The 23,291-nt window shown below is 34.3% G+C and overlaps 2 protein-coding genes across 2 annotated transcripts in view; one reads left to right on the top strand and one right to left on the bottom strand.

Moving 5' to 3' along the window:
- Positions 1 to 288: 288 nt before the first annotated feature.
- On the top strand, positions 289 to 5,871 carry HELRODRAFT_85778 (hypothetical protein; the record flags this gene model as incomplete). Its single annotated transcript, XM_009026394.1, has 10 exons — positions 289 to 516; positions 911 to 1,009; positions 1,201 to 1,362; positions 1,503 to 1,598; positions 1,816 to 2,034; positions 2,150 to 2,252; positions 4,360 to 4,686; positions 4,838 to 5,001; positions 5,354 to 5,470; positions 5,770 to 5,871. 10 exons carry the CDS (start codon positions 289 to 291, stop codon positions 5,869 to 5,871), a joined length of 1,617 nt encoding a protein of 538 aa, XP_009024642.1.
- A 3,697-nt stretch (positions 5,872 to 9,568) lies between these two features.
- Positions 9,569 to 23,291, bottom strand: part of HELRODRAFT_187353 (hypothetical protein) — a gene marked incomplete at its 5' end in the record, with an annotated part of 16,574 nt that continues 2,851 nt past the window's right edge. Inside the window, 25 exons of the mRNA XM_009026456.1 lie at positions 9,569 to 10,197; positions 12,665 to 12,755; positions 13,044 to 13,167; positions 13,481 to 13,596; positions 13,946 to 14,082; positions 15,554 to 15,644; positions 15,902 to 15,993; positions 16,119 to 16,200; positions 16,458 to 16,510; positions 16,895 to 16,957; positions 17,130 to 17,307; positions 17,543 to 17,694; positions 17,890 to 17,959; positions 18,213 to 18,305; positions 18,538 to 18,616; positions 18,917 to 18,978; positions 19,229 to 19,296; positions 19,403 to 19,535; positions 19,799 to 19,947; positions 20,213 to 20,285; positions 20,369 to 20,441; positions 20,790 to 20,871; positions 21,085 to 21,170; positions 22,639 to 22,721; positions 22,983 to 23,128. Of these exons, the coding sequence (XP_009024704.1) occupies positions 10,031 to 10,197; positions 12,665 to 12,755; positions 13,044 to 13,167; positions 13,481 to 13,596; positions 13,946 to 14,082; positions 15,554 to 15,644; positions 15,902 to 15,993; positions 16,119 to 16,200; positions 16,458 to 16,510; positions 16,895 to 16,957; positions 17,130 to 17,307; positions 17,543 to 17,694; positions 17,890 to 17,959; positions 18,213 to 18,305; positions 18,538 to 18,616; positions 18,917 to 18,978; positions 19,229 to 19,296; positions 19,403 to 19,535; positions 19,799 to 19,947; positions 20,213 to 20,285; positions 20,369 to 20,441; positions 20,790 to 20,871; positions 21,085 to 21,170; positions 22,639 to 22,721; positions 22,983 to 23,128 (2,543 nt within the window). The 3' untranslated portion in view covers positions 9,569 to 10,030. The remainder of the gene's footprint in view (positions 10,198 to 12,664; positions 12,756 to 13,043; positions 13,168 to 13,480; positions 13,597 to 13,945; positions 14,083 to 15,553; positions 15,645 to 15,901; positions 15,994 to 16,118; positions 16,201 to 16,457; positions 16,511 to 16,894; positions 16,958 to 17,129; positions 17,308 to 17,542; positions 17,695 to 17,889; positions 17,960 to 18,212; positions 18,306 to 18,537; positions 18,617 to 18,916; positions 18,979 to 19,228; positions 19,297 to 19,402; positions 19,536 to 19,798; positions 19,948 to 20,212; positions 20,286 to 20,368; positions 20,442 to 20,789; positions 20,872 to 21,084; positions 21,171 to 22,638; positions 22,722 to 22,982; positions 23,129 to 23,291) is intronic.

The raw sequence follows: 23,291 nt of genomic DNA, 5'->3' as shown, positions 1-23,291 counted from the left end.
TCTAGGCGTTCGCTACCTTTTCTATGTCGTCGTTTTGTTCATTTTATCATCAATTATTTAAAAAAAATAAAAATAGTTAAATTAAATTAAAAATGGCTGCTTACGTTGATGATGGCGTTGAAGACAGTCTCGAGACTAGATTAAGTAGTTTGATTTATTAAAATATTTGATCCCGAATTTTTCTCTTCTTACTAATTTTAGTTTCTTTTTTAGGAATGACTAACTCTGTTCTAGAAAAAAAAATAAAGAATTCGAATTTAATTCAAAATTTAATAAATAAATTTGTAGATGAAGGATGCTAAATTTTTTATTGGATTAATAAAAAAAAATTGTTTTGTCTCTAAAAATAAAATAGACAAAGCCACTAATCCACTTATGTTGGAAGAGAATTGGGAGCACATAGTTGGGTTTTGTGACATGGTCAACAAAGATGTCGACGGTCCCCAGATGGCAGTTCGTCTGCTCGTACATAAAATACAATCTCCTCAGGAAAAAGAATCTCTATTTGCCCTGACTGTAAGCTGGTTTTTCAATTTATAGCATTTTGATTTTATAAATTAGAAATTTTTTTAGATTATAATTATTTTTAACTTTCTACTATTTAGGAACTTTTTTTATTTGAATTGCATTTTGAATTCTAATGATGTTAGTTATTGATAGCTGAAATGATTTTGTCAATCAATCATTCTTATATGGTGAGAAGCATGTAAATGTATAATTTAATTTTAATAATGTGGATGTAACATTAATTAGTATTTTAATATTTTATTTATAATTTGTAATCAACACTGCCATCATCCTGTCACAAGCAATAAATATTAAATTAACAAAGTGTTAAAAAGTTAGTTGGCCTACTAATTTTAAAGTAAACTTCATAATTAAACTTTTGAATAAAAAAATCTCCCCAAAGGTACTTGAGGCATGTGTGAAAAACTGTGGAACAAGGTTTCAGCAGGAGGTTGGAAAGTTCAGATTCATCAATGAGATCATCAAAGTCATATCACCAAAAGTTAGAAATGAAACAATTAGTGACAATTCATTAATTAATCTTTTTTTAATTTAAGAATTCTCATCCACACTTTTAAAGCCAATATTTTGGTGAAATCCACCTAATTTCACAACTGATTTTTATTTTAAATCTAATGTTTACCTTAAAAATCATTGTAGTTTTCCTGATTTCAATTTTAAAAAAAATCACAGTACTTAGGAAATCAGATGAGCTTAAAGGTAAAAAACAAATGCATCATTCTACTTTACGTCTGGAGCCAGAGTTTGAGTCACGAGCCGAAAATTAAGGAGGCTTACACAATGCTGAAGAGACAGGGGGTGGTTAAGGAAGACCCTGATATTTTCTCTACCGGGGTAATTTTTTTTACTGGTGTAATTTTTTTACTGGTGTATTTTTTTTACCTTATTTCACTTTTAATTTTTTTATTTCTGTATTTCCTATTTATTCATAAATTTATTATTTCCTCCCCTCGCTTCAGTGTAATGTGCAAGAGATAATCAGGCCCCAACCGTCGCCACCGACCCCGCCCCCACCTCCACCTGTCCCTAAAAAAAATAATTCCGTCTTCGAAGATGAGGAAAAGTCCAAGGTAGGGTTATAATATTATGAAATTAAGTCCAAGGTATAGTTATAATATTATGGAATTATTCTATTAATATTAGTTTAATATTAGTCTTTAATGAGTGAATGAATGAGTGAATGAAGGAGTGAATGAATGAAGGAATGAATAGCAGAGTAAATCAACATTGATTTATTTATTACCATTCGTTACCCATATATTTCTAATCATTTGATTTTCATTATAGCTCCTGTCGAGATTGTTGAAGAGTAAGAACCTGGACGACTTGCAAGCGGCCAACAGGCTGATAAAAAATATGGTCAGACAGGATGCGGAGAGAGTCGAGAAGGTTACCAGACGCACCCAGCAACTGGAAACGGTTTCGGACAATGTGAAACTTCTGAGCGAGATGCTGCAAAACTATCAACCCGGGGACTCGACTGAATCCGATAGGGAGATCATGAAGGTGGGAGAGGGTTTTCGCTATTATTATTATTATTATTATTATTATTATTATTGGTTGTTGTTGTTGTTAATTTTTTTTGTTTGTTCAGTGATTGATTTTTTAATCTTCAACGCAGGAATTGTCTGAAAATATCGAAAAACAACGCCCTGCCTTATTCAAATTAGCCAGTGACTCGGATGAGAAGGAGAACAGCGGGATTGGTTGGTCAAATTCGATTGGTTGACATAATTCTATGTTATGATTTCATTGGATGGTTTGATTTTATTTTAGAGACATTCAATTGGTTGATATGCTTGCTATAACATTAGACTCATTTCATTGGTTGGCTGTGTTTGATTGACTTACTTTAAAATTTACAGAACGTGATTCCTTTCAATCACACAGGTGAGATATTGAAAGCCAATGATGACGTCATCCAGGTGTTGTCATTGTACGACTCACTCATCAACCAATCTGATGTCGGCAATCTACTGGCCATTGACGATGGTTAGTATTTGACTGTGATGATGATGATGCTGAAGGTGATGACGATGATGATGATGAATGTAGTAGGGCTCTGGTGATGTCAGTGTCACAAACATATTATCTAATGCAATCTCTACTACCTGCCTGAAAGGTGTTAACAGTGCCAAGAAGCAAACCCCATCGTCGTCATCTTCTGGAGTACCATTAGCGACCACTAAATCTCAACAACAACAACAACAAAAGCAGCTACATTCATCTATTCTGGACGTCATTAGTGATGACGTTGACGTTGTAGATGGCGGTAGTAGTGGTACCTCTGTAGCACACAGCCTTTTAGATGAACAGTTGTTGTCGCTAGGTGTCTTTGTGTTTGTATGTTTGTTCGTGTTTGTATGTTTGTTCGTGTTTGTATGTTTACTTGTTTGGTTCGTTGCGTGTTTATATATACGGTATATGTATATGTTTGTTTTATATACATATTTTTTTTTAGGTTTTTTATCATTTAAATAAAAATACACACAGTTAAGTTAATTAATTTATTAAACGAACGACAACAACAATTTTTTGACTAGGACTGCTACACTCTGACTCCAGCAACACAGCCACAACATCAGCTACACCGGCAACGCTGCCAACTAACCACAGCAGCTTCACAGCGGCTACTACTACTACAGCGGCTGCAACAACAGCTGCTAACAGCGACCTATCAGAATTAAAAGATATTTTCACGCAGGCCTCTCTCAATAAGAATTCTCCACACATGCCTACTCTGGTCAGTTTGGATTTCAAATTTTGTAGTAGTCGAAGCAGTAGCAGTTAGTAGTAGTAGTGGCAATTGTAGTAGTAATAAAAGTAGTAGTTATACTAGTAGCTGTAGTGTTAATGTTATAGTATTGATATCCATTAAGAAATGATTTCCTTTTCCTTAAAATCAGCTACCGACCGCAGCGTTAATTCCCCACCAGCCGCCTCCGTATACGCCATCGATGACGTCATCAACAGCAGCTTACAACAGCAACAACAACATCTTACAGCAGCTACAGCAAAGGTATCAATCAACAACGACTGCAATGAACAACAACATTAACATCATTCCGAAAGCTTCTACTACTACTAATAGTAATATATATTGTGGCAGTTCTTTGGCCAGTAGTAAATATCAGAGTAATTTATTTCAATCTATTAGCAGTAGTAGTAGTGGTGGTGTTGCTGCTACTACTACTACTACTGCTGCATCGTTATCATCACTGTTTAATACATCAACAATTGCTAATGCTACTACAGCTACTGAAGGGAGTGCTGGAAGTATGTGTGTTTGTATGTTTGTTTTTGTGTTTGTTGTGTGTATGTGTGTTTGTTTGTGTGCGTGTATATGTGTGTTGACGTTGGTTGGAGTAAGTTTGTTGCTGTTGTCATATGTGTTTTTGGTTGACTTTATCCTTGGTTCATTAATTGGTTGATTGAATGATTGACTGATTGATTGACCAATAAATAAACCAATAAATATAATAAATTAACAAATAAATATTAAATAAACATTTCAATTAACCGAAAATAAATTAATAAAGATAAATAAGTTAGCGCCTTCTCAAGAAAAAAAATAACTTCTTCCCTACTTTCAGTTCTTGGTAGTTTGGACGTTTTAAGTAAATCTCTGCTGCAAGAAACATTAACAAGCAGTGGACTGAAGCCATTCGCCGCTCCAATGTGTGTTTAAATTACTTTAAATTATTTTGTTCATTCAATCATTCATTCAATTTTTTAGTTGTTCATTGTTTTTTTGTATTTTACTCTATTGTATTGTGTTGCATGTAAATTGTACACTTCTATGCAGTCATCCAGCCAAAATTTCTTTGAAAGAACTGAGCAGCAAAAATATGACGTCATCGTCGACGGCATCAACGACGTCATCATCGCTACTCCCATCGCAACAGCAATCATTATCATCATCTTCATCGTCGTCATCATTATCATCATCGACTACTACTACCCCGACGACAAACGCCATTAAACAAACGCCATTCGCTACATCACCACCATCATCGTCACAAAATGCAACAGCTTCAACAACTTCTGCTGCTACTGCCACTACTACTACTACTATTACCGAAAATGGTGATTCTAAAAATAGATCTGATGTAATTTCCCTGGAAGACGTCATTTTTCCACTGGAATCTTTTAGGCCTAGTAAAGATTATTACATATTTTATTTAATCATTTATCAGACAAACTCACACACGCATGCACACTCACACGCACACACAGACAAACGCACACCTCTTCACACACACACACATACCCTATACTTACACACACACACGCGCGCACGAACACGCAGACAAGAAACCCTTCATAGAGGTATACAACCAGAACAATGTCCGAATCACTTTCCACTTTTCTGACCTCCAACCGAAGCCCAACGTCCACGTCATTGCCGTCACCACGACCAGCACATCTCCCAGCGTTGTCAAGGACTTCTGCTTCTTAGCAACCGTTTCTAAGGTTGCTGACCGATTTTGAGAATGTATATTTTTGCGTGGCAATGTGGCTTAATGGTTGTTCCGCGTTCTTGTGGATGTTGTTGACACCTGTGGAAATTGATTAGGAGAGAACGATGACGATGATGATATCTTGGTGATAACATTGTTACAGGCTGTTCATTTATAGTTCCTCCTATTTGAAAAGAAGTTTCTTAAAACATTTTTTTAACAAATTTTATTAAAAATGCAAACAAATGCCTGGCCTAACCAAAAATTGACTTGTTTTATTTCAACTGGCGAAACCCCCTTATCAATTATTTGGCCAAAGAGAGTGAATGATTCAACTGACCCCTCCCATTTTATCAACTATTCAGCCAATGAGAGCGAAGATGCAAACAGGTGGCAGCGGGGGCAGGGAGTTCAAGGCCTACAATCCCATCCTACCACCTGATGTCGTTACTCAGTTACTGTTCGTCGGTGGTCCCCTACAAGTTAGTCGTGATGATGATGATCGTATTCATGATTATGATTAGTTGTGATGATGATGATGATTGTAGTATTCATGGTTATGATTGTGGTAGATAGAGATAGGCGAAATGATATTGTCAAGTGTTAATGATGATGATGATGTGATGGTTTATGATGGGATCATTCATTTACACTTAATCAATCACATTCCAGCTTTTAATCTCATTAATATTCATGAAACTGGGTTTTATGAATGACGATGGGGATTATTATTTATAATCAACCAATCGCATAACAGCATCTAAACGTCATTGATTTTCAGGAACCAATCAAATTGAAGTATAAGGTCAGCTATACACTGGACGATGACGATATTATCCTCGATGTCGGTGAGGTCAACCTGAGGTCACTGATGACTATATGACCTTATGATGATAACCATATGATGATGATGAAGATGAACTTATGATGATAATGGTGATGATGACCATATGATGATGATGACCATATGGTGATGATGATGATTGCGACGAAGACGGTTGTAAGTAAGGGAAAATGATGATGGTCATATTATAATAGATGATCATGATGACGATGATGGCCATGAAGGTTGTCTTAGAATCCACACTACTCACCTTATTTACTATCTATAAGAATATGATTATATGATGACTTTGTTAAATAGCTAACTCATTTTGGCGATTAAGATGTGACAAATTAAAAATCATATGTATGTGTGTATATATATATATATATATATATACACACATACATATGATACATATATATATATATATATATATATATATATATATATACAGTATTGTATGAATTCTAATTCATGCAATACTGTATATATATATGTATGTATGTATTATATTTTTGAATTTACAAGTAGATAATATAAATATATATATATATACATATATTTATTGTTTTAATATTGTGATTGACATTAACACATATTTACATATAAATATACATATTTATATGTATATATATATATATATATATATATATATATATATATATATATATATATATATATATATATATATATATATTATTTATCTTATCATTATTATTATTGTAGTTAATTTGTTTTTTAATCCCAAATTTATAATTGCATATGTATTTAGGAATGTTGGCATGTTTGCTGGGAAATTTTGATTACCCAACAGACATACCTTCCTTTCGGTTGTAATTACAAATTTTTTTCTGTTTGGATGCTTGTATGTATGTTTATGTGAGTGTATGCAAGTGTGTATGGGTACGTTTGTGTGTGTATGTATGCATGTATGTATGTGTGTCGTATGAGTGCGTGTATATGTGTGTATATATAGTGTATGTATGGACGTATGACGACTATACATCAAATTTGATATTTGTGGCAAAATCAGCTTAGCTGTCCTACCCTGTTCATCCTTTATTTAAACTAACAGGTTTTTTTCTCGATTAAACTTTTAATTGTAATTAATTCCAATTATCGTTGTGAAGAATTCGGTCAAATATTTGTAGATACACTAACGTTATTTTGTCTTTAGACTGGGGAACTTAATGAGTATGATAATTTTCATTAGCATCGCCATCTTCGTTGTCACCACAAAGCGTTATAAAAATGACTATCATTTTTGTCATTACTTATGTTTATAATTGTTATAAAACGCTATATAAGTAGCATTAATTTTTGGTTACAATCGTCATCAATATTATTATCTTTATCTTCTTTCTGCCTAACCATTTTGAGAGGGAATAATAGCTTAATGACGTCATAAACTTACCAAACTACGTAATCTACGTTGATTTATTTAATGTCCTTTTCAATTTTTTTTTCTTAAAACGAACTCTAATGCGTTTTGAGAACTAGATTAATTATAATATTAAAAATAATATTATTGATAATACCAATAATTATTATTATATCTGTTATAATTAATGAATTAGTTCAGGGGTGGGCAACAATCTTAAAAAAAATTCTCCCCCGGGTCGATAAAAATTTGCTATTTAAGTACATATTCGGCTCTTCAAAGGTAAAATAGTTCTCAATTAGGCTCTCACAGTGAAAAGTTTGCCCACCCTTGAATTAGTAAGTTTATATTGAATTGTAATGTAATGGTTTATATCATACGTATGTAATGGTTTTAGTTTTTTTCTACAAATTCATTAATAAAGAACTTCCTTTCGATTTTAATTTATGTTTTTCATATTTTTTTTACATTCATTTGTAGTTTAATAATAAAAGTAATAATTATAATTTGATTATTATCAATCTTATTATTAATCTTTTGTTTAAATTCAATTTTCAATAAATTGAATGAATAAATTGATTAATTTGAAACAAGATGTTGGCTTATATTGTTTCTTTATTTTATCATATTATCGTCTCTCTCTCTCTCTCTCTCTCTATATATATATATATATATATATATATATATATATAGCAACATGCAAATGATTGACACATAAATATGAACAATTAAATTTTAAATTACAAAATGCAAAAAATTATATGAGGGTTAATACGCAAATTAAAATTTATGGAGTAACAATGAAGAAATGATAAAAAGAAGTAGATTAGTATTTATTATATAGCACTTCAAGTCCCATGTTTCTGGATGATTGCAAAGCCATTCGTACATACTAGCAGCTCTTTAAATCAGGGGTGGGCAAACTTTTTGCTGTGAGGGCCGCATTGAGAAACTTTTACCTTGAAAGGGCCGCATATATACTTAAATAGCAAATTTTTTTCGACCCAGGGGAGAATTTTTTTTTAAGATTTGGGGATCTTTTTTTGGTCATAATGACTTTTTTTTAGTGAGCTGCTCTTAAATGAATGGAGTTTTAATATTAGTATTGTTAGTGTTTTCATATATATATAATATATAATAATATATATATAAATATAATCAGCGATGATAATTTATGTAATTCGAGACACAAATCAGATCATTGACGAAATAAATAAATAAATTAATTAGTCAATCAACCAATTAATTAATTAACCAATTAGTAATTTGACATTAAGCTTTAAGGCACGCCACAAACACTTAACAACAATAATAATCAACAATTATGTCACTATAAATTACGTTAGAGTAAAAGACATTACATTACAGTAAAAGACATTACATTAGATAACATTACTTATAAATAAGTGTTACAGACTTAACACTAATATTTAAACTGACAACAATGTCAATGCATCCTAACCTAAGGAACATATGAATGCATGAATGAATGAGTGAATGAATAAGTGAATGAACAAATGAATATATAAATAGGGAAAATAAATAAATACACACGCACGAAAACACACACAAACCCAAAATAGTGAAAATGTAAGCGAAGAATCAACGTAAAGCTTATGGGTGAGAACAACGATAAAACAATGAATGATTGAACGAACGAACGAACAAATGAATGAATAAATGAATGAATGAACGAGTGAAAAGTTTAGAAAAACAAATAATAAAATATAGCAAAGATATTAAACCAACAGAATTGATAGCAATAATAATTTACGTTAATATAATGGAGAGAGAGAAAGAGAGAGAAGAATGAGAACGAAAGAGAGAGAGAGAGAAGAATAAGAATGAAAGAGAGAGAGAGAGAGAAGAATAAGAATGAAAGAGAGAAAAAAGAATGAAAGAGAGGGAGTAAAATAATGAATCCTTTAAAAAATCATTTCATTCATCTGCTAAAGAAGAGATACGTAGGCTCATTGAAAATTTGGAAATCTTTGAAGAGAAAAAAGACAGAAATAATTTCATAATAATGTTAACAACAACAAAATATTATTAATAATAATTACGGGTGGGGGGAATATTATAGGACAAATAAATTAAAAATATATATATATATATATATATATATATATATATATATATAAATAAGGATTCATTCTGTATTCAAAACACGTTTATTAGATAGATTGCTACTACTGCTGCTCTATATAATACAAATGCAAATATGTAAATACGTATGAATGAGAGCTTAAATGAACGAATGGATGAATGAGTGAACGAACGAATGAACGACTGGACTGTATGAACGAACGACGGATGAAAGAACTAATGGATGAATAAAATAACAAAATAAATATAAATATTTATACATACAACACATACAACATAAATATTTTAAATCATAATTCACATAATTAAGCTATTTATATAAGCATGATCGAATCGATAGTTAGCACACGCATAACACTTAACAACTAATATACCAAAAGAAATTTGCTGCAAAAAAAACCAGAAAAAATGTGTGTGTGTGTGTGTCTGTGTCTTTCTGCCTGTGTATTTGTCCGCCTCTGTGTGTGTGTGCGTGCGTGTGTGTGTGTGTGCGTGAAACTATTTCTATTACTACATTTCATTATTTCACTTTATAAAACCTTCGTTCCAACAACAAAAAAAAAAAACCAGTAACAAGAAGGTATAAAAGGGATTCGACAGTAAAACACGACTGCTTCTGACGTCGTTCGTTGAAAACTGCTTCTTAAATTAACCTCCGAGAGAATCTGGCGACAAGCGATATCGCGATACCACCTAGAAATAGCAATAGCGATACAGTCTGGCGACATTTTAGGCATACCACGGCCTCTTTCTAATCCACTTAATGCTGTAGCCCGAATCAACTCTGATTTTTATGGAAGCGGCCTCGGCGCACTGAACCGTCTCGCGGACGCTCTGCATGAGGTTTTGTGCGTTCCCTACCAGCATTTCAGTCGCCTCCTGGTCTTCATCGGAACCTGCGTGTGTGTTTGTGTGTGTGTGAGAGAGAGAGAGAGAGAGTGTGTGTTGTGGAAAAAAGAGAGAGAGAGAGAGAGAGAGAAAGAGCGTGTGTGCGTGCGTGTTTGTTAGTGTGTGTGCGTCTGTGTGTGTGTGTGAGAGTGTGTTGTGAAAGAAAGAGAGAGAGAAGAAGAATGTGTGTGTGTGGGTGTTTGTTTGTGTGTGTTGTGTGTGTGTGGGTGTTTGTTTGTGTGTGTTGTGTGTGTGTGGTATTTCCGGTGCTTATTGTGTGTTATGATTTGGTGTACATGTGAGAGTATGCGTAATTTTAATTGTGAGTATGTGTAATTGGAATACTTTTCTAAACCTGTATGTGCGTGCGTGTGTGTGAGCGTGTGTATGTGTGTGAGCGTGTGTGTGTGTAATGTTGGTTTTGCCGTATATGTGTTTGTGGACACTGGTGTTGGTGTTTAGTGGTGTCTGTGTATAAATGTGTGTAGTCGTGCGTAAGTGTGTGTATTTGTATGTTTATTTGTATTAGTGCACGGGTGTGTATGTGTTTGTTGGTGTTTGTATGTTTCTGGGATGGTTCGCGATGAATCGAAGTATCACCAAATTAGAGTAAAATTAAAAAATATAACTTTTAAGAGGAATATAAATAATAAAAATAAATTGAAGAATTACTAATCGAAGTTCTATACAGATTAATTCGTAAACAAATATCTGAAATAATTCAATTATAGAGAGGAATTCTAAATAAAAATCCAACATCACAAATTGCATACAAGGTGATTCTCAACTGATGAAAAATTTAATTAAAATTGATAGATTTTTAAGGATATAATCAATCAATCAATCAATCAATCAATAAATCAATCAACCAACTAACCCACCAACCAATCAATCAACCAACCAATCAATCAACCAATCAATCAATCAATCAATCATCAATTTATCTTATAAAAATAGACTAAACCAGGAGTGGGCAAACTACGGCTTGCGGGCCTTGTTCGCCAAAAAAAAACTTGAAAAATTTCTCCCCCGGGTCGAATAAATTTGCTATTGAAGTAGGTAAAAGGTAAAATAGTTGCGGCCCTCACGATAAAAAGTTTGCCCACCCTTCGACTAAGCGATGAAAATAATTAATTAAACGACAAACTAACAATTAATTATCTCAATCTATTTAAACAGCAACTAATTAACTACGATCAATAAATAAAGATCAATTAATTAGCCAATTATTCAATCACTTAACTAAATCGATCAATAAGTCAGTCAGTCAATCAATCACTCAACCAATCAATTAATCAATCAATCTTACTTGAAACTGTTATAACGCGAGAAGCAAAGCGTGTATAAAAATGTTAATAAGAAACTTCAACAACAGATACACTAATAACAAAATAATAATAATAATTAATAATAATTGATAATAATAATAAATAAAAAAAGAATAATAAAAGAATAATTAAAAAATGATACCAACAATAGCGTTAAATGATACTACTACTAAGACTATCAAAATAATAATAATAATATTTATGATAACAATTAATAATAATAATAACAAATAGATAATATTTTACCAAAAAATATTTCGCTACCATCTGGGCTATAAAATTCTTCTGGGGTTAAAGGAAAAGAAATTCAAAATGTGATTGGTCGTAATGTGATTGGTCGAAATGTGATTGGTCGAAATATGATTGGTCGTAATATGAATGATTGATTAGTTGACCGATTGATTGGTTTATTTGATTGACTGATTTCTATGTTATTTGCTTGATTAGTCAGTTGATTAGTTGATTAACAGGTTGGGCAGTTGACTAGCTAATAGTTAATTGGTTTCCTGATTAATTGATTGATGGATTGAATGGTTGAATGATTGGTTGATTAACCGATTTGTTGATTGAATGCTAGCTTGGTGGCTGGCTGGCTGGTTGGTTAGTACAGTTAAGGGTTAATAAAAACAAATGAAAATATTTTAAAATGAGAAATAAAAAAAAAACCAAAACATGGAATTAAGCATAGGAATGAAACAGACGAAGTTATTTTCGTTATTTTCTCGCTATCAATCCAATTAGCAACACACACACACTTATAAATACACACACACACACACACACACACACACACATACAATCACACACATACACACAATCACACACACAAAAACAAACAAAAAAAAATACACACACAAATATTTGAATTTAAAATTTTGAAAAATTATCAGTTGAAATTTAAGTATACGAGGGTGGGTTTTTGAAGTAAAAAACTAATAGATCACACACAAAAACACACACACACACATACATACGAACATGCATGGGAGTGTGTAATATATGTTGGAAGGTTATACAGTACTGTACGAATTCAACCGAATTGTTGGCATTAGTCAATTTAAATCTACCACCATGACTACTAATAATAAATAATAATTATTATTATTATAATTATAGCAACAGCAACAACAATAATAATAATAATAACCTTGGGCCCCCAGCATGGTGGCCTTGACGGTGGAGAGAATTTTCAGTTGAGTTCCAATGGTTGGAATTCGTTCACATACTTGTAACAAGTTCTGTGATTGGTTGAAACCACCAACCAATCAAACACCGGTATTCAAACAATTAACCAATTAGCAATCAGCCTTCGACTCGTCTACCATTCAGCAACTAACACTCCAAACACCAACCAGGATTCTAACTATCAACCAATAAAGAATAAGGATTTAAACTATTAGCCAATCAACAACCAACACTCAATCAATGAATTAAAACCAATTTTCAAGCCATCAACCAATCAGCAATGAACACTCAACCAATCACCGACCAGCATTCAAATCATCAACCAATAGCAAGACGCCTACCATTCTCATTCGCTTATCGGTGCACTCATGTGCTAGTTGTTTGGCCAATGCCGTCACTTCCTCTGAGGCTTCTGCTATCGACCGTGCGCAGTCGATCAGGTCTTTCTTCGTGCCTCCTTCTCCTCTGGAGAAATTATTTTAAAAAATTATTTTTCAATTTTTGCAGTTTTTCAGGATTTTTAGATTTCATGAGATTTTAGATTTGTTAGAATGTTATAGAACTTGCGCGCGTGAGTTAGTGTTGTATGAATGATCTAATTAGAATATTATTTCGATAGATTTACATTTGAATGAGTAAATGAATGAATGAATGAATGAATGAATGAATGAATGAATGAATGAATGAATGAATGAATGAATGAATGAATGAATGAATGAATGAATGAATGAATGGACGAATGAGAAAGTAGGGCCGACCAACCAGCCAACCAACCAACCTGACCAGTTGACTCAACTTGGCCATCAGCAGGGCCATCCTCTTAGCGGAAACAATCAAATCATTATCCCTGCTGGACCACTGCTTCACATCCATGTGCAGGGCATGAGCCGCCATCTTGAAAAATTCATTTCCATTTATTAATAGCTTGAGTGGCGGAACGATAAAGTGCTCGTCTACTCTGACGTAGAGACTAGATTCAAATGCGAACGGATCTATTTTCATCTATCGTGTTCTTGTGCGTGTTGCTCAAATGTGTACTACTTGTGTGTTCACTTTCAATTTGTTGAATTTCAAAAATTGTTTAGTCGCAAAGCTGAGTTAACATCGACAACAACAAAAACAACAACAAAATACGAATACCCACAACAACAACAACAACAACAACAACAACAACAACAGCAGCAGCAGCAGCAACAACAACAGCAACAACAACAACAGCAACAACAACAACAAGCAGTTTAACCATGATTGGCTGATTCGATTGCGGAATCGGAAATGACGTTTCAAACTCGTCATCAGTTTCGGTGGGGGGTGGTGGCCTGGGTGGGACCATCTCGTGGGGAGGTGGAGGGATTGGGGGCGGATGTGAGTCCTGATAATCTGAATAAGTACGTATGTATATGTGTATTAAGAAAATGTGTTAATATGATTTGTATATGACAATGTGTACGTAAGTATGTTATGTATGTATGTTTGTGTGTATGTATGTATGTATATATGTATGTATGTATGTATATATGTATGTATATATGTATGTTTGTAATATATATAGAAAGAGACATATAGAGAAATAAAGACATAAAGACATATATATATAGACATAAAGAGAAATATATATACGTCCTACCTCGGGAAACCGGGTCTCTGGACGCAAAACGAAGATTGATTGATTGATTGATATAGAAAGGGAGTTAACGTAGCGAAATGTATAGTAAAAAATTAAATATGAACTTAATTAAAAAGCCAATTAACTAATAAAAAAAAAACCTCAATCAAGTGAGTAATTAACAAGTTAAAGATAATTGTAATAATAATTAATAGATGAAAGAATGAATGAATGAACGAACGAACGAACGAATTAATGGACAATGTAAACGAACGAACGAATGAATGAAAATATGATTAATGAAACATTTGGTAAAAAATTACAGACAACTATAAATAAATGAATCAATAAACTAATTAATTAATTAGTTAATCAACCAATTAACTACCAACAAATTGTTAACCAAACAAAGATTAAACAAATAATAAAACAAACAAAAAAAAATATATAAACGTGTTAGAGCTGTTAAATAATAACAATAACTGAGTAATAATAATAATAATAATTTCAAACAATAATAATAATAATAAAAATATCCTCCTTTTTCTATCCGTACTAACTATATTTGCTAAGTGAACCAATTAATTTATTAGACCATATGTTAAAATAAACTAACCAAATAGCTTGTTAAACACACACACACACACGCACGCACGCACGCACGCACGCACGCACGCACGCACAAAACAGACTATATATAAACCACCTCTAAATGAACCGGGTGAAAAATCACCCCCACGGTGGTTGGGGGAGGGCGGCATTGGCGGCGGTGACGTCATTTGATGAAGATGTTGTTGTTGTTGTTGTTTATGTTGTTGTTGATGTTGTTGTTGATGTAATTGTGGTTGTTGTTGCTGTATCCTTGGCGAGGCTATCATAGGATATCGTTGACAATTGTGATTGGTTGGTTGAATGGATGATTGATTGGTTGGTTGAATGGATGATTGATTGGTTGGTTGAATGGATGATTGATTGATTGATTGGTTGATTGATTGATTGATTGATTTGCTGATGTCATCGACGAAGAGATAGTGAAAAAAGATACTTGATGAAAAACGAAAAATCATAAAGAGAAAGAAAGAATAGGACAGACAGAGAGATAGATAGAAATAGATAGATAGATAGGTACACGAACAAATGAACAAATACACACAAAGATATATACACACACATACACACGTAAACACTGATATACATAGATAGAAAGATAGATACACGTAAATTGATACAAACAAACAAACATACCTGACAGATACAATCTTGATATATCGGGTGGTTTGGGGTAGCCGCCCCTCTCGTTGACCGCCAGGCGAACATTAGACACTGAATCAATCAGCTGGTATGATTAGATTGTTGACGATTGGTCAGGGATTAGAAAATAATCAATCAATCAATCAATCAAACAATCAATCAATCAAACAAACAAACGGTCAGTCTATCGTTTAATTAATCAATCAATCAGTTAATTAGTCAGCCAACTACTGTTAATTAGTCAGCCAACTACTGAATCAATGAGCCAATCAACCAACAAACCAACTAATTAACCAACCAATCAACCAGCCAATCAACCAACCAACAAACCAACCAACCAACCTGCTGATTGGCACTTCTCCACTGGTTAGCAGCCTCCGCATTGTGCGGGTTCTGCGCCAAACCCTTTGCAGTCTGTATCATAGGTGCTATATCTATGGCGATGTTGCATACAAACATACACACAAACATACACACAAAAATACATACATACACACAAACATACATATACACAAACAAACATACATGCAAACAAAAAAACGCATGCAAACACACGTACCATTCTTTAGAACGCCTACAGCATGCTGAATGTTATCAACGTATCTTGGGTCTTCACTGTTGTCTGCCTCTGATTGTGCTACCTAGAGTTCGTTCATTCATTCATTTATTCATTCATTTATTCATTCATTTATCCATTAATTCGTTCGTCAGTACATTCAGTAATTTTTTGACTCATATATACAGCCACTCTTAATATATATTCAATTCATTTCTTCACTCACTCACTCACTCACTCACTCACTCACTCACTCACTCACTCACTCATTCATTTGTCCATGCAAACATTCCTTCATTCAGTCATTCACACAAATCATCATCATCGTCATCAGCAGTAGACCTGAAGAACCCTGTGAGCTCTCCTAGCAATGGAGGAAGTTGCAGACACAACCCCTTAGTAATAATAATAACAACAACAATAATAATAATAAAATAACAATAATAATAATAATAATAATAACAACAATAATGGGAATAACCTTTAATTCAGAAATAAAAAAAACAATGGAAATGGCAGTACGAATAAAATAAAATAATGAAATAAAATAAAATGTCAAATGCAATGAATAGAGTATTAACCCGCGAAGCTCGTCATTCGAATCGAGAGAGAGTGTACAACCAGAGTTAATTAGTTTTAAAACTGATTTATTTCAAATTTTAAACTAATTAACTCTAGTTGTACTCTCTCTCAATTTGAATAATAATAATAACAATAATAATAATAATTAATAATAAATAATAATAATAATAATGATGATGATGATGATGATGTCTGACCGGTTGAATCTGCAACAGAAGCACTGTGTTCAGTTCTATCTGTCTCTCTCAGGATGGCCTCCTCTGTTGTTCGTTCGATGATGATTGTGATGGTGACGATGATTGTAATGGCGGTAATGATGATAAAGAGAACCACTACATCATCATCATCATCATCATCACTACATCATCATCATAACCACTACATCATCATCATCACAACAACATCATCATCATCACTATCGTAACTGCTCACCATTCTCCCTAATGAAGGAATCAGTATCAATGGCTTCGTCTGCCAGCCCCCTCAGCCTCTCCACATCCCCCATCCACTGCTTCTTAAGTAGGTCAAAGTGCTCGGTCGACGCCTGATTGGTCGGATCGTTCAGCACTATGCGCGCTGCTTTCGTCAGCTGCGGCTGCAGGTCCTCGACCTACATACATATCAATGATGAAGGGTGAATAGATGAATGAATGAATGAATGAATGAATGAATGAATGAATGAATGAAAGAGTAAACGAACAGATATACACCCAGACGCACACGTGCACAAAGACACACACACATGCATTTACTCAATCATTCATTCGTTTATTCATCCATTCAAACAGACGTACACACAGACAGACAGACAGATACACAAACACACAGACAGAACAATGGCTAACAATCTGGGCAGACATAACTAGGCCCTCGACGGTTCTCCTGTCATTGCATGCCCCAGACCTGGCGAGCTGCTTGGCTGTTGACACCATATTTCTCGAATGTTCCGTGAAATTCTTCAGGCGATCTTCAAACGTCTGCTGGCGATTTGCCGTACCTTTGTGTGCGTGTGGTTGTGTACGTTGTGTCGTTGTGTGTGTGTGTACGTGTGTCTGTACGTGTATCTTTACGCTTTTCATTAATGTTAACTTGCAAAAACTTAAAGAAGAATTCAGTTTAGTACGACGTTCGGTTAGAGTTAGAAAAAGATAGCAAGATGTTTAGAATTAGTTAGATGTTAGATAGAACATACCGAAAGGTGCATTAGCAGCGTCAGAGAGGAGCTTCAAAGGTGTCGAAATGTCCAGGAAGTGATCTGCTACCTATTTTGGCAGTATTACAACAAGGCAGTTACCAATTGAACTTTCAAATCTTTACTACCACCGTTCTCATCATCGTCGTCGTCATCATCATCTTCATCATCAATATGATGAATGCATGGATGAATGAATAAACGAACGAACGAACGAAAGAATGAATGAAATATACACAGGCACACATCATTACCATAAGCCCCATCATTATCATCATCATGACTCTCCATATCATCATCACCACCACCATCATCATCAAAACCTTCTCGACAAGCTCCTGTTGAATCTTATTCTTAAGCTGGTTCAACTTTTGGGCGAGCATGATGGCTGTCTGCCTGGCCTGAGGTGAACTACCCTGAATGAATGAATGAATGAATGAATGAATGAATGAATGAATGAATGAATGAATGAATGAATGAATGAATGAACGAACGAATGAACGAATGGATACAAGGAAGGATGAACAAATAAATGTATAAATGAATAAACTGTTACTTGAATGAATGACTAGATATCTCAGCCATCGTCATCATCACAGCTATTTTCATCATCATCATCATCACCATCGCCATCACCATCATCATCACCTGTCCTCTCCTGGAAAGTTCATCCAGCTGCTCGGTAAGTGAATTGACCTCCTTGCAGAGTTGCAGCATATCTGACCGTCTGGAATTTAGTAACTATCATCATCTTTTTTTTTTTCCAATTTATTTTGTCAAAACAGGTAATCAAAAAAGAAAAACTTGTGTAGACTACCTTAACTAAATGGTGCAATTAAATTATATCATTTTAGTAACATAAAACGGACAGAAATGTTCAAAAACAAAATAACAATAAATTGATAATATAATTCAGAACTATCATCATCTCACCATGCTATATCATCATCATCATCACTATGCTATATCATCATCGTCACCATCATCATCGTCGTCGTCGTCACCATCATCATCAACAACAACAAACTTATTATTGTTGGGCATATTCTCGACTAGTTTAACGCCATCCTCTGCAATTTGCTTGCATGCCTGAAAGCCTGAACAAAATTTATTCTTACTACATTACCATGATGACGTCATCGTCGTCGTCCCCATCTTCATCGTCATCGTCAACGTCATCATTATCTTCACCATCGTCGGCGTCATCTTCCTCATCATTGTCATCGTCATCAACAAACACACAGACTGGCATACGCAGACAAGCATACAGACAGTAGACAAACGAACAAACATACGCAGACAGACAGACAAACAGACAGACAGAGACAGAGAGACAGACAAACCTACCCAATCCATTATCATCGACGGACGGATTGGCAATCCACCTATCTGCCTGCTCAAGTTTTCCTAGTGATAATGTTTGTAACGATAATAAAGTCCATGAATGATGATGTTGATGATGACAATAACGATTAAGTTGATAACTGTGATGATAATGATTGTCCTAATTCACCTAATATGGTATGAGCTGGCTTCCTAAGGTTACTCCTATCGGTGGCGATAACGGATTTCTGGCAGCGGTCCTGAAGATCCTTCAGGATCTGCTGAATGCCCCTGGAAAGTGAGTGGGCTTGGGTGCTGTTGCCCTGAAGGGGAGAAAAAAATGACGGCTCCGTGAGTTTGAAATGGAAGAATCGCGATCACCTACATTACATCTATCGTCATGTTATTAATACGTCATCATTACTATCATCTAATCTTAAAAAAACAACCAACCAACCAAACGACCAACCAAACAAACAACCAGCCAACCAACAACCAACCAGGCAACCAACCAACCATCCAGCCAACCAACCAACCAGCCAACCAACCAGTCAATGAACCCTCCCAAACAAACCAACCAACTGACCTGTCCTTGACTTCTAAGTTCACAGAGGGCGTCCATCATGGAGGCCACATTGGACACAGACTTGCAGATGGCTTCCCTGTCGTCGTCGCTGACGCTCCTGTCGGCCACTCTGGTGGCGTAGTCGAGGATATTTCGAACTGCGTGCTCACCTGGCGAGGAAAATTATTTCACAATGACGGGTGGTGCAGTGGTGTAGTGGTTAAAGAACCTGGCACTGATGTCACAGTGACTGGATTCAAATGCCAAGAAATCGCCGCATATTACATGCATTGTGTGTTTGTTTGTTTATATGTATGTATTTATGTGTGTGCGTGTATGTGTGTGTGTGAATGTGTAGATGTGTGTGATTAATGTTATAGTTGTTATAATTTACACATAATTATAATTATATTATAATTAATAATTATAATTAACCGGCGCTCCCGACAAGAGCCTCAGGGTCAGACAGCCAATCTTGCGCCTGCCTCATCTTGTTATCAATGCCATTCTTCAATTATAACAATAATTATAATTATAAATATAATTATTATAATTATAAATATAAATATTAAAATAATAATTATAAGCAACCTGTGCTTTCTTCATGACGGTGATATCATCATCATCCCACTCCTCTTCATCGTATGTCGTCAATTGTAGCACTCTGTGTGTTTGTGTGAGTGTGTGTGTGTATGTATGTGTGTTTGCGTGTTTGTGTGTGTATGTATGTGTGCATGTGTGTGTGTATGTGTGTGCGTGTGTGTTTGCGTGTGTAGGTAAGTGTGTGTATGTGAGTATACCAGTATGTGAGTATGTATGTGTGTAGGTAATGTTATGTGTATGTAGTTGTGTGCAATCAAACATGAATAAACACACATACACGTTCAAATATGTACGCGTACGTACAATCAAACATACAAACACACCAAACAACAAACACACACAGATAAACAAACACACACAGACAAACAAACACACACATACATACATAAACGAACAAACATAGACGAACCTTATAATTTCGTGAACTTCCTCTGCCATTTTACTAGTCACATAGTTTCGACTGCTCAATGCGTCGGCCAGAGGAGCGCCACCTAACAACAAAAATATTTTTTTAATTTGAGGAACGAAAAAACAAACGAGCGAAAGAACAAACGAACGAACGAACGAGTAAACAACCAAACGAACAAACAAACGAACAAAGAAAAAACAAAACTTGATTCCTAATAGTAACAAATATCTTTTAAATCAATGGAACAAACGAACGAACATACAAACAAACGAACGAACGAACAACACCAACACACCTTGATTCTTAGTAGTAACGAATATTTTAATGCTACTAATCAAAGCCGGGGTCAGTTGCTTTACCTGGTTCAACGACCTCTGTAACCTTTAGAACAATAACAATAATAATAACAATAATAATAATAATAATGAGAACTCTTTTATTTCAAAGCAAAGACAATAAATAAGTATGAAAATACAATAATGAAATGTCACAATAATGTAATAAAATGTAATAAAATGTCAATGATTGCCACAATGCTCATTTTTTAGAAAAAGTACATAGCGGTGAAGTATATTCAAATATATATCACGAATTGTTTCTGTCACAATATATGCCATACGATAGCTTTATAACAGTCTCTATCAATTCATCGTTGAAAGAATCCGGCCACAAAATTTTAAAAAGTGAAAGATTAAAATTATTATAAAAACCTATTGGTGATATTTCAAAAGTATTTATAATTATTGTGCAGTGTTTATAGTTGTCATTTAGATTACTGTGCAAATTATCTGAATATTTTTTGATCTTGTATTGCCTGGATGATTCAAGATTTGTTTCATGGCAGACCTTCAACTCTAAGATCTCTACTGTGTTGCCTAGTAGGATGGTGATGCCAGGTCGTAGAGTGTTGAACAGATCTGATATAGGGTGAACACCGTCAATTTTCAAATCTGCAAACAACCGACAATAGGCAGGCGCACACAGTTTCAATCGGTTGGTCGCGGCCAAAATTTTATTGAGTCTTTCAGTGTATCTTTCAAGTGCGGGTGTGGAACCGCAGTTAGAAATCGCATGTTTATTTGTTTGTTTACAACCGCAGAGAGGGCACAGAGGAGTTTTGCCCCATTTAAACAAATTGGCGTTTGTTGGCAGTTGCTGTACCAAATATTTTCTGGCAAATTTGAAGAGGACTCCAGCAACATTCTCCAGAGTTTTTGACCAACGAGAAATATTATTAGTTTTGATGACGGTTTTTATTTTTGATATAATTGTGCCCTGACTCACAAGCGAAAGAACGTGGTTGAGACTTGATTCTAATAATAATAATAATAATAATAATAATAATAATAATAATAATAATAATAATAATAATAATAATGGGAACATTCTTTTATTTACAGAAAAACAAAAACCAAATGGAATCCATCGAAAATTATTAATTATACATTAGAGTGTAAATAAATAAAATATAAAATATAATGTACGATACTCTCATGCTCTTTGATCAACAAGTGCTTGAAAGTAAAAAAGATATTTTTAAAATCGGTTAAGTAGTGTTTCTATCACAATGTATGCTACATGACGAGCTAATTACCGCGTTAATCAACTTTTCATTAAAAGATTTCGGCCATCAAATTTTAAACAAAGTTAGATTAAAATTGTTATAAAAACCCACAGGTGATATTTCAAATGAGTTAATAATTAGCGAACAGTTATTGTAGACTGAATTTAAGTTCAATTTCAAGTTTTTATATTTCTGGCGTTTGTATTCACGTGTATTATTATATTAATAATAATAATAACAATAATAATAATAATAATAATGATGACAATAATAATGATGACTGACCATTCCCTGTGGACCTGATGGGTCAGTTCTTTTTCCCTGCTGTCCACTTCTTTGGCCATTTTCGTCAAAACCGGACTCAAATTCTGATGATGATGACGATGATGATGACACCCATACAATAATTATAACCATAATCATAGTTGTTGTAATAATAATCACCACCATCATCATCAATGTGACACACACACCACAACATCACATCAGTTTCGACTCTTTTGGCAGATATTCCAGAACATTCATTTCATCATCGTTATCATCGTCATCATCATCATCATTCCCACCACAATCATCATCACCACTACCACCACAATCACCATCACCATCACCACCACTACCATAATGACCTTGACAAAGGTCACAAGGTCTTCGAGGCTCTCTACCACTTCTGTGATATCCAGGTATTCTAGAACATTCTTACATATCCCAATTATTTTCCTGACCTCTGATTCGTCGAAGGCCAAAAGTAGGCCGGAAGTTCCCTGAAGGATGCCTGTGATTGGTCAGTAAATTGAATGGTTGGTAGATTGGTTAGTTAGCTGGTTGGGGGCTGATTGGTTGGTCGGTTGAAATGTTGAATGATTGGTTAGTTAGTTAGCAAGTAAATAATTATGTGGTTGTATTAATTATAGTAAGAACAGAAATTATAGTGATGG

This window comes from Helobdella robusta (assembly GCF_000326865.2).
Source record: "Helobdella robusta unplaced genomic scaffold HELROscaffold_47, whole genome shotgun sequence".
In the NCBI taxonomy this organism is placed as follows: Eukaryota; Metazoa; Annelida; class Clitellata; order Rhynchobdellida; family Glossiphoniidae; genus Helobdella; species Helobdella robusta.
The sequence above is the reverse complement of the archived record's forward strand: the minus strand, read 5'-3'. Positions and strand labels throughout refer to the sequence as shown.